This window comes from Lampris incognitus, chromosome 2, assembly GCF_029633865.1.
Source record: "Lampris incognitus isolate fLamInc1 chromosome 2, fLamInc1.hap2, whole genome shotgun sequence".
In the NCBI taxonomy this organism is placed as follows: domain Eukaryota; kingdom Metazoa; phylum Chordata; class Actinopteri; order Lampriformes; family Lampridae; genus Lampris; species Lampris incognitus.
In genome coordinates, this window is record NC_079212.1 from 47213690 (window position 1) to 47225978 (window position 12289).

Consider the following 12289-nt stretch of genomic DNA (forward strand, 5'->3'; position numbering starts at 1 on the left):
GTCTTGAATCAAGTGTTTATACTATATTATATATAATATAGTATAAACACTTGATTCTGTATGCGTCACACTCTATTTTACAGTGTTATGACGTATACATCATAACACTGTAAAATAGAGTGTGATGCATGTATGGTTGACATTGTCAGAGCATGATCAGAGCATTGTCAGAGCATGATCAGAGCAGGTGCTGGTCCTGAGTGTGGGGAAAAAGCACAAATGTATAATTTTTGAGGGTGCAGAGGGGGAGGGGGAGGTGGGGGTACTGTTTGCAAGGAGGAGTAGTTTAATGGAAAATTAATGGAAAAGTAAATTAATTGGGGTTATTTTTACCCCAGTTGTGTAGTAACGGGGGTATGAATATGTTATACATTAAAGGGTTAAACTTATTTTACAAATGTTCTAAGTCTTTGTTTATGTTTTGTGATTTGCAGCTGTGAAGACTACCTAATCTGCTGTTAAGACTCTGCTGTTTATACCGGTACCTTACACTGTCAGCTAGCTATGTCTACACCTCCAAAGAGAAGAAAGTGCCATAACGACCCAGATATCTTCTGTTATATCTGTGGATGCTTCACTTTAGCCCCTCAAATACGCACCATCACTACATTCGTCAAGAGAGTGTACCGTGCTTACTTTAAAGTATCGCTTGGAGACCAGGACAAACACTGGGCCCCTCATAAAGTATGCACGACTTGTGTCGAAACTCTTGAGATCATGGTCTCAAGGACAAAATGCTAAGCTCAAATTTGGTGTGCCGATGGTTTGGAGAGAATCAAAAAACCACCTAGATGACTGCTACTTCTGCCTTGTAAATGTCAAAGGATTCAATAAGAAAAACAAGCAATACATGAAATACCCTCTGCTATACGGCCAGTTCCTCATTGTGACGAAATTCCTGTACCTATTTTTACCGAGCTTGCAGAGATTGATGAGGAAGCACTTACTTCATCCACATCTTTATCCGTTGATGATGACGAAGAAGCAGACGCAGAGTACAAGCCATTGGATTCATTTTTGATCGACCGTCACTGTATGGTCAGCCTGAATTGAATGAACTGATCCGAGATTTGAATTTGCCAAAACAATCTGCTGAGTTGTTGGCTTCCAGGCTGCAAGAGAAAACCCTTCTCAAACCTGGCACAAGCGTCTCATTTTGTCGCAACAGAGAGGCACAACTGAGGAAGTATTTCCACTCTGATGGTCAACTTGTGTACTGCAATGATGTTGAAGGGCTTCTTCTCACTATGGGATTGCCTGCGTACCATTCAAGTGAGTGGAGACTCTTTATTGACCGTTCGAAAAGAAGTTTGAAATGTGTTTTACTTCACAATGGGGAACATCTATGGAGCCATCCCTATAGGACACTCAGTGACCTTGAAGGAGGAGTATGCAAACATAAAGGTTGTACTTGAACAACTGAAATACCACGATCATGAATGGTTGATTTGTGTGGATTTGAAAATGGTGAGCTTCCTTTTGGGGCAACAAGGAGGTTACACCAGATACCCTTGTTTCCTATGCTACTGGGACAGTAGGGCTAAGGAGGAGCACTGGGTGAGAAAGGAATGGCCATCAAGGAATAGTTTGATACCTGGTGGCAAGAACATCATTAATGAACCACTGGTTGATCGGAAAAATATCATCCTTCCACCATTGCACATCAAACTCGGTCTGATGAAGCAGTTTGTTAAAGCTCTTGATCACACTGGAGACTGCTTTGGCTACATATGTTCAACCTTTCCGAGTCTTAGCGACGAGAGGAAAAAAGCAGGGATATTCGACGGACCTCAGATCAGAACATTACTCAAGGACCCACACTTCGTTATGACGATGACCGCGGTCGAAGCTCGAGCACGGAATGCAGAAAAGATGACAACTACCGAGAGATTGTGGAGGAGCTGCTCCTTAGTCTGCGAGCGCTGGGGTGCAGAATGAGCGTCAAGGTGCACTACTTGCACAGTCACCTGAGCAAGTTTCCAGATAACCTTGGAGATGTAAGCGAGGAACAGGGTGAACGTTTCCATCAAGACGTTAAAGTGATGGAAGACGTCATCAAGGTCGTTGGGACTCAAATACGATGGCAGATTACTGCTGGAGTTTGATGAGGGATGTCCCAGATGCTGTATATAAGAGATTGTCCACAAAGAGGAAGTTTACCATGTTGTAGTATGATTACACCTGTGCCTTTGGATACTTACGCTTTCAAGTACCGGTACTTATTTTCTTATAGTCGCAAATTTTTGCATTTTGAATGTCGTGAAAAGTCACAAAACTGCTTTGAGCTTGAGTGATGCCTTGTATTTAAGTGATGTACACCATGTTAAGGGGAACTTTTTCCGTCTATATATTAGTTTAGTGAAATTTGTAAACTTTTCATACATTAAAAATATTGAGAAAATATGTAAAAATATGTGCAAGCCAGCATGGATTAAATGGTAATGTATGATTTAATATTGTAATTGAAGTAGGTACCTTTCATTGTAATCATTTTTGCATCTATCGATCTTCTAATGCAACGGTGTTTTTTAGCTTAAAGTGTAAAATTGCTGTTTTCTCAAAAATAATTATGTTTTATAGTTCAAAAACCTGATGTGATAGGCAAAAACTAATGCCAGATTTGGATTCAGCGCCCAAAAGTTAGCTAGAATCCGTTGAAAAATCCCATGCTAGAAAAACTGTGTTGACCAGTGTTATCCAAACCGCTCATCCTGCTCCCAGGGTCGCAGGAATGCTGGAGCCTATCCCAGCAGTCATTGGGCGGGAGGCAGGGAGACACCCTGGACAGGCTGACAGGCCAACACACCCACACCTAGGGACAATTTAGTATGTCCGAGTCACCTGACCTACATGTCTTTGGGAGGAAACCGGAGCACCCCGAGGAAACCCACGCAGACACGGGGAGAACATGCAAACTCCACACAGAGGACGACCCAACTTTGGACTACCCCAGGGCGCAAACCCAGGGCGCAAACCCAGGATCTTGTTGCTGTGAGGCGACCATGCTAGCCACTGCGCCACCCTCTACAAGAATAGCAATTGCAAAACACTGTACACGGCAGTGGTGAGCTTACATAAAGGTACTCATACGTGCATGCTCACACGTCAAAGACCAGAGACACAAGAGACGAATGCATTCATAAACATACACAGTTTATCTATAACAACCCAGATATCCACTCGGTGTCATATAAAAGAAACTGTAATGAGGAATGTTTGGGGGTCCGCGGTGGTGTAGCGGCTTTGAGTCGATGCAGTTGCCCACTGGAGACAAGGGTTCGCGCCCCGGTCTCGCCAGATCCGACTATGGCCGGACTCGATGAAGCAGTACTAATTTGCAACGCTGTCTTCGGGAGGGGGGCGGAGTCGGCCCGTGTTCGTCACATGCACGTGTGGCGTGGTGTGGTGTGGCGTGGTGTGGTGTGGTGTGGCGTGGCGTGGTGTGGTGTGGGGGAAAGCAGTGGTTTGGCCTGGAATCGCCTTGTCACGGAAGTGGGGAGGCGAACGCATGCAGTAAGAGGGTGGGTGTTTGAACTAAAATAGGGATCGATTGGCCACTAAATTGGGAGAAAAATCAGAAATACATTTTCCTATTTGGCGAAAAGTAAAATATTTAACACTTGCACAACTCCTCATCGTCCTCATATCTGAAAATCGGACCCCCGCACCTCCCTCTGAACCGCGCAACGTCTGCACGCCGCCACACGCTGCAGATATGTGGTCAACTAAAGTTATTTGGGAGTCACTAGACACTGGGTCCAAGCAGACACGCTGGAACGTGACTCGGCTGCTCTCGCCTGCAGACAGTTCCCCAGTCCACATACCCACAATCCCACTGCAGAACTACTGGACGAAATCCGTTCAGAATATGGGCTCACAACTGACACTATTGCGGCTACTGTAACTGACAATGCACCACACTTCTCACAAGCACGGGCGTCCGGGTGGTCCGTTCCGTTGCCTACCAACACGGGAGTCGCCGGTTCGAATCCCTGTGTTACCTGCCGTTTGGTCGAGTGCCCCTACAGACACAATTGGCCGTGTCTGCGGGTGGGAAGCCGGATGTGGGTGTGTGTCCTAGTCGCTGCACTAGCGCCTCCTCTGGTCGCTCGGGGGGGGGGGGTGACTAGCGTGATCCTCCCACGCGCTACATCACCCTGACGAAACTCCTCACTGTCAGGTGAAAAGAGGTGGCTGGAGACAACCACATGTATGGGAGGAGGCATGTGGTAGTCTGCAGCCCTCCCCGGGTCGGCAGAGGGGGTGGAGCAGCGACCGGGACGGCTCGGAAGAGTGGGGTAACTGGCCAAGTACAATTGGGGAGAAAAGCTGGGAAAAATCCCCTCATCAAACGCATTTCGAGAGCTCAGTATCACAGTGGGTGGGGGGGAGGGGTGGTTAGATCACATCCATACTGAGGCTACTAAATGTGACATCAGTTTGTATAGAATGTATTCGCTAATTACAAATGACTTGTATTTTAATTAAATACATTTTCTCATACCAGTATTGTGTTTTATTTTGATACATTTGACCAGCAAGCGTTTGTATTTTGTAACAAGATACTTTGTGACGTATTTGTGGTAATAAGTGAGGCAAAAGTTGCACCACACTGTGAAATAAATCAAAAGTAGAAATATTTAGCCAGCTTTGTATTCAACATCTGTACTCTGTTCTATGCTGTTCTATCTCGATTATTGCTTTTGTCTTTTGTAAAACTTATCTGCTGGCGGCCTTATGTAACCACTCGACTTGCTCTCAGTGAACCGCCACACCCGGTGCAATAATTCAGCCAGGCATTTGGAGCGAATTACGAGTGACCTGCCCTCCGGCTAAAGGCCTCTTTGGGGGTCCTGTCTGTGTGTATGTGTGTGTGTGTGTGTGTGTGTGTGAAGGAGGGAGTACTTCGGGGAATCCTGCTGTGCTGGACTATAGCGTTACATAACTCATTTGTTATTACTGGCAACATTTCTGTCCCACCTTCTTAGCTGCGATGAAAATGTAAACTACGTGCATGCGTGCAACAGATGTAGGCACACTGTAGATCAATCATTTATGCCAGCACACTTACATGCGTTCAGTGTGTGTGCATGAGCAAACACAGGCACATGAACACAACACAAAAGACACTTATGTACATAGAAACACAAACATCCATCCATTATTCAAACCGCTTATCCTGCCCTCAGGGTCACGGGGATGCTGGAGCCTATCCCAGCAGTCACTGGGCGGCAGGCGGGGAGACACCCTGGACAGGCTGCCAGGCCCTCAGACACCCTGGACAGGCCGCCAGGCCCTCACAGAGTATCACACCTAGGAATTTATTTTCATATACTTGTTCTAGTTGGACATTGTCTGTCGCTGCTTTTACTTTGGTATTTACTAAGTGATTTCAAGACAACAAAAACGTCGTTTTGTCAGGATTTAAGGACAATTTGTTTTTGTCAAACCACTGTTTTACTTTTTCCATTTCTAGTGTGGTCACCCCCCAAAAACGGCTGTACATTGTCACCAGAACAAAATATATTCGTGCCATCAGCAAATAGAACAAATTTCAATATTTTTGATATCTTGCATGCATATACGCCATTTAAGTATAGCATGAATAGTTTTGGGCCTAAAACCGACCCCTGGGGTACACCACAACTAATATCCATGTATGATGATTTGCGTTCACCTGTCATTACAAACTGCTGCCTGTTACTTAAACAGCTTGTCAGCCAGTTCTGCACCACCCCTCTGACACCATGCTTTCCCAATGTGTCTATTAATCTATTGTGATCAATGGTGGCAAGTTTTTTTAGGTCTATGAATATTCCCACAGCAAACTTTTTTTTGGTCTATGCGATTCGTTATTTCTTCAGTTAATTCAATGGGCGCCAGAGACGTGGATCTGTTTGGTTGAAACCCGTACTGGCTGTCAGTCAGCAGGTTGTGCTTCTCTATTAATTTGTCTAGTCTGGCAGCAACTAGTTTTTCTAGTGTTTTTGGAGAATTGTGACAATAACGAAATCCGTCTGTAGTTTGTAAATTGATCTGTATCTCTGGTGTTATACAAGGACATATACAAGGGTATATAAGGGTTTAAAAGAAACACAAACACCACTTCCCAAAACCTGATGCACCCTACATGAACCTACATGAACCATCTGACCCGCTGCTCACCACTGTGACCTCACAGGCAATGTGTGCTGTAAACACGAAATCAGTTTTGGTTTTTTTTTTTTTGCCCATTTGTGTCTGGATGTTTATTTTACTCACACGCACGCCTCCTTCACACACACACACACACACACACACACACACACACACACACACACACACACACACACACACATATAGTGTGTCTGCTATATTTCCATATTTGCTTCCAATCCAAACAACGTTTGTCCTCATGAGAAATTTAAAAGTCACAACGGTTAATGATGAAGTGTCACGAGCAAAGAAGAAAAAAAAACCCAGCTAGCCGCTGGCCAAAGGGATGACCTCAGTACCGACCTCAGTACTGACCTCAGTACCGCGTGGTGTCACTGGATTTCACATATCTGAGCAACATGTGACACATCCTGTCTGGTCAGGCCAACTCCTGAAAAATGAAACGTGTCTGCAGAAGTGTGCATGTGCAGGTGTGCGAGGCGGGGGTTAAAGTGAAGATGGCAAAAGTCAACATTAAGCAGACGGTGTAATGAGAGCACCTTCCACCTGGCACCCTTCAGCGCACTTTTCGTTGTCCTGCTGTTTGGTAGGAGCAGACCGTCTGACCCACTGGGCCTAATATGAGAAATCCTGGAACAGAAACAGGCACACACACACACACACACACACACACACACACACACACACACACACACACACACACTTCCCAAAAACATGGCCTATCTGGTCTGTCCATCTGTTTCTGTAAGATTTTTTAGCAATACTATATATATATATATATATATATATATATTCTATGATAAACAACAAATACAATAAAAGCACTTGAACACATCTTTTCTTTTTTCTCCTCAGTTGTATCTGGCTAATTACCCCACTCTTCCGAGCAGTCCCCGGTCGCTGCTCCACCCCCTCTGCCGATCCGGGGAGGGCTGCAGACTACCACACGCCTCCTCCCATACATGTGAAGTCGCCAGCCGCTTCTTTTCACCTGACAGTGAGGAGTTTCACCAGGGGGACGTAGCGTGTGGGAGGTTCACGCTATTCCCCCCAGTCCCCCCCCCCGCTAGACTAGCGCCGCCTCTGGTCGGCGCTAGTCTAGCGGGGGCGAGGGACACATACCCACACCCAGCTTCCCACCCGCAGATACGGTCAATTGTGTCTGCAGGGACCTGACCAAGCTGGAGGTAACACAGGGACTTGAACTGGCGACCCCCGTGTTGGGAGGCAACAGAATAGACCGCTACACCACCCGGACACCCTGCAATCGAAACCATCTTTTACACACACACACACACACACACACACACACACACACACACACACACACACACACACACACACACACACACACACACACACACACACACACACACACACACACACACACACACACACACACACACTTGCTTGCTGGTTGTCCATCGTGCCCGATGATGACCATCTTCTTCTATTTGTGGGTCCTTTGAGGACTCAGATAGCAGAAGATACCTGCGCAGAGATGGTTTTTAAAGTGGCATGGGGGGTGCGCTTCTCCCAACGCCACATGACTTGATTGTAGAGGAGATGGTTCCGATGGCAAGGGGGATCCCTAGACGACCGGCACCTCCACACAACTGCAGGGGGCTACCGGAAATCCAGTTTTTCGGAAACCGCCTCGAAGCGTGCCGCCACAGCTTGCTTTTCTGTTGGGGTAAGCTCCCTTAGCCTTATGTCTTCCCAGACTCACCCACAAGGCAGCGGGGCAGTGGTTGATAGGTGCCAGGGCGTGTCCACCAGGGTGGGCCTGCACACCATATCTCTGGGGCCCACTGCTGCTCCGAGATCCCCTGCCAAGTTAGCCTGGGGCCGCAAGACCCCAGTTACCACGTGTGGCCACGGGGAGGCCTGGCAGGAGTCTTGGTGAAGGAGAGGCTATGTACTAGCAAGGGAAGGCTTACACGCTAGCATTCTTCCCTATTCGCCACAAAGGCTAGCCAGCGGCAGCAAGCTAAGGGCAGGAAGGACACAAGCGGGTTGGAAGAACACATGCACCTTCCCTCCAACTACACACTGCTGCACTAGACGCATCACAACACCCTGTGTGTATGTACACACACACACACACACACACATACACACACACACACACACATACACACACACACAAGCCCCCATTGCTCTCTCTGCCTCTTCCACGGTTCTGTAGTATGTATTTCACATTTCCATTTAGAATTATTTGTAATATGTCTCTTTTTTAATAAGTAATGAAAGCTTTTGAACACATCTTACACATGCACACAAAAACACACGTACACATAAAAGGCATGTACAGTCTGTCTGTCTGTCTGTCTGTCTGTCTGTCTGTCTGTCTGTCTGTCTGTCTGTCTGTCTGTCTGTCTCTCTCTCTCTCTCACAATCTGGGAGTTGGGGAAGTTTCTTGAGGCCTTCTCAATCACTCCTGTGAGTGACATGGCCACCCTCTCCTGCCGGGTCGGCAGGTTGTTGGTGCCGGTGTGAATAGTGATGTGGCTGGGGCAGCCCAACTGGGCCTCAGTCAACAACTCCGGGGCTCTCGCTGTTGTCGGACACCACAGTTTCTCCACACGATGGTTTGGAAACAGTTTCCTCCCCTCAATAAATTTCCCGTTAGAGTCGGTTAACGGCACAATTTTCGGTTTGGGGCGAGAGCTGGCTTGTGCTGGTGCTGGAGTGGGGAATGCAGGCTGAACTGCAGGAGGAGTGGGGGAGGTAGACTGGACTGCAGGAGGAGTGGGGATGGTAGACTGGACAGCAGTAGGATGGACTGCAGGAGGAGTGGGGAAGGCAGGCTGGACTGCAGTAGGATCGGAGGAGGTAGGCTGGACTACATGAGGAGTGAGAAAGGTAGGCTAGACTGCAGGAGGAGTGGGGAAGGATCGGAGGAGGTAGGCTGGTCTGCAGGAGGAGTGGGGAAGGTAGGCTGGACTGCAGGAGGAGTGGGGAAGGTAGGCTGGACTGCAGGAGGAGTGGGGAAGGTAGGCTGGACTGCAGGAGGAGCAGGGAAGGTCAGCTTGACTGCAGGAGGAGTGGGGGAGTTAGGCTGGTCTGGAGGAGGAGTGGGGGAGGTAGGCTGGACTGCAAGAGTGGGGGAGGTAGGCTAGACTGCAGGAGGAGTGGGGAAGGTGGGCTGGACTTGAGGAGGAGTGGGGGAGGCAGGCTGGTCTGGAAAGGAGTGAGGAGGTAGGCTGGTCTGGAGGATGAGTGGGGGAGGTAGGCTGGACTGCAGGAGTGGGGGAGGTAAGCTGGTCTGGAGAAGGAGTGGGGGAGGTAAGCTGGACTGGAGAGGGGTTAGGGAATGTAGGCTGGACTGGAGGAGGGGTAAGGGAGGTGGGGGTGTGGCGCTGATTTGCGTGGGGGGAAACTCTGTCTGTCTGTCTGTCTGTCTGTCTGTCTGTCTGTCTGTCTGTCTGTCTGTCTGTCTGTCTCTCTCTCTGTCTGTCTGTCTGTCTCTCTCTCTGTCTGTCTCTCTGTCTATCTGTCTGTCTCTCTCTCTCCCCACAGGCATCAAGTGTGTTGACAGTGAGAGCGTTTGGTTTGGGATGTGCTGGCAGGGAGGAGGAATTTGTTTTGGGGTTGTAAGTGTAAGCCACATGCAGTTACTGTTTGAGAGGTCACGTGGAAAATGATAGATTTGACAATTTGAGAGGCTGGACTTCCTTGTGTAACAAAATTACATAACCCTCCCCGGCATGAAGGGCCATTTTGTCCTTGGGTTTATGGAAGATTTTACTCAAAGAAATGCATGTTACTCGTCAAGGAAACCGCCATGTCGGCGAATCTGTTTTCTGCAGGACGACGTGTAGAACGCTGATGTACCGCGTTTGCGTTCAGGGCGTTTCTGTTCACCCTGTTTACGTAGTTGATCCATCCCTAATGACCACTTCATATGCAGCTGTCCCGGTGGTGCGTTTGTGTTTGGTAAAAATGGAAGCCCTCACACACACACGTGTTTGTGTTTCCATGCATGTTACTAGTATGTCTGCACTCATTTGCATGAAGACCACTGAACGGGGGGGGGGGGGCACAGTGGTTAGCGCAGTCGCCTTACAGCAACAAGGTCCAGGATTCGAGCCCTGGGGTAGTCCGACCTTGAGGGTGGTCCCGGGTCATCCTCTGTGTGGAGCTTGCATGTTCTCCCCGTGTCTGCGTGGGTTTCCTCCGGGGGCTCCAGTTTCCTCCTGCAGTCCAAATACATGTAGGTCAGGTGAATCAGCCGTACTACATTGTCCCTAGGTATGAATGTGTCTGTATGTCGGCCCTGTGATGGCCTGGCAGCCTGTCCAGGGTGTCTCCCCGCCTGCCGCCCAGTGACTGCTGGGATAGGATCCAGCATTCCCGCCACCCCGACAGCAGGACAAGCGGTTCAGATAATACATGGCTGGATCATTGAACTGAATTACCTCGCTGCTGCTGCCACTTCAGCACCTTTTGCCATCCTTCTGCTGATGGTGACGATTATCAATATGAGTTTACGCCTGTTTACACTCTCACACCCATGGCACATGGAAACCACTTTTCAAAACCACCTTACAAACTGACTTCAAACTCTCAGAACTGGATTTGATAAAAAAAAAGCACATCAAACTATAAGGTATAAAACTTTAATAAAAAGTGCAACATCAAAACTTTGATGTCCAAATGTGGTGTTTAGTAATGACAAGGGTAACTGCATTTTAACGATAACGTGAACAGACTGTTATTTCTAATTCAACAGAATTCCGATTAATCATCCATCCATCCATTATCCAAACTGCTTATCCTGCTCTCAGGGTCGCTGGAGCCTATCCCATCAGTCATTGGGCAGCAGGCGGGAAGACACCCTGGACAGGCCGCCAGGCCATCACAGGGTCAACACACTCATGATTAGATAATGATGAATTGTCATGATCGCTATCATTACTTGATAAAATTGGTGCCTGTGTCTAGCAGGGCCAATCACCAGCATCTTGGTTTTATCCGAATTTAAAAGCAGAAAGTTTATTGACGTCAGGTTTTTCACAGTAGCCAAGCAGGCCTCTAAGTTAGTCATTTGAGTATGATCATCAGCCCTTACAGGCACATACAGCTGAGTATCATCAGCACAGCAATGGAAATGTATTCCGTAACTGTGTATAATTTGGCCAAGAGGTGAAATATAAAGAGAGAAAAGTAGAGGGCCAAGAACTGAGCCCTGATGTACACCATATTTAACGTCAGAGAATTTTGATGTCATGTTACTCTAGCAGACACAATGTGCTCTTCCAGATAAGTAGGACTTGAGCCAAGAGAGCGCTAAGCCAGAGACACCAAAATTACAATTTAATGTATCTAATAGTATACCGTGATCAGTGGTGTCAAAGGCTGCACTGACATCCAGTAGTACCATGTCTGAATAATCATATCTGAAGTATCCCTTCCATCCATCCATTATCCAAACCGCTTATCCTGCTCTCAGGGTCGCGAGGATGCTGGAGCCTATCCCAGCAGTCCTTGGGCGGCAGGCGGGGAGACAACCCGGACAGGCTGCCAGGCCATCACAGGGCAAAATGTGAAAGGTTTTCTCAAAATAAGTAATTCAACAGAACTCTGAATAATCATGCCTGAATTGAGAACGTATATAACGCCGATCCGCTTTCATTGTTTCAGGTCACACCACACCTCTTTGTTTTGTAATATACAATACCTTTGTTCTGGGAAACGATGGCATGATTTCACTAACAGGGAATAAGTTGGCTAACAAAGCCTCGGGCAGGTTTCTGTAGGCCCCCGTGGCAGGAAGCCACACAACATCAAAGGGAAAACCGGGCGGAGCCAACCACACGGACTCGTCCGACAGGGCCGCCTCTGGCTCTGCCACCGGCTGATGATCCTGATGAGGCGAGGCACTGCTGATCGATGTTTACAAAGAAGGAGTTACACACACAATCTTGTCTTTGTAGGTCCAAATTGTGAGAAGTAACGCACCACGGACGAACGAACGAGGGTCGTAAAACATTGATGACAAGGAGATCGTTAAAGAGGCAGAGGTGAAAACAAGAGAGCTCAGAGGCTAAGTGAGGAAAGGTAGAGTCATGGAGGCCAGGAAAGAGGTGGAGTCCACAGACCTGTTATTTCCTATGAGCGGCGTATGCTT

The 12289-nt window shown here is 47.8% G+C and overlaps 1 protein-coding gene across 1 annotated transcript in view; it reads left to right on the forward strand.

Annotated features, from left to right (window-relative positions):
- The first annotated feature begins 1332 nt into the window (after positions 1-1332).
- The window catches only part of LOC130130146 (keratin, type I cytoskeletal 18-like), a 17056-nt gene continuing 6099 nt past the window's right edge, over positions 1333-12289 (forward strand). The window contains exons 1-2 of the mRNA XM_056299886.1: positions 1333-1557; positions 1755-1997. Coding sequence (XP_056155861.1) covers positions 1333-1557; positions 1755-1997 — 468 coding nt within the window. The remainder of the gene's footprint in view (positions 1558-1754; positions 1998-12289) is intronic.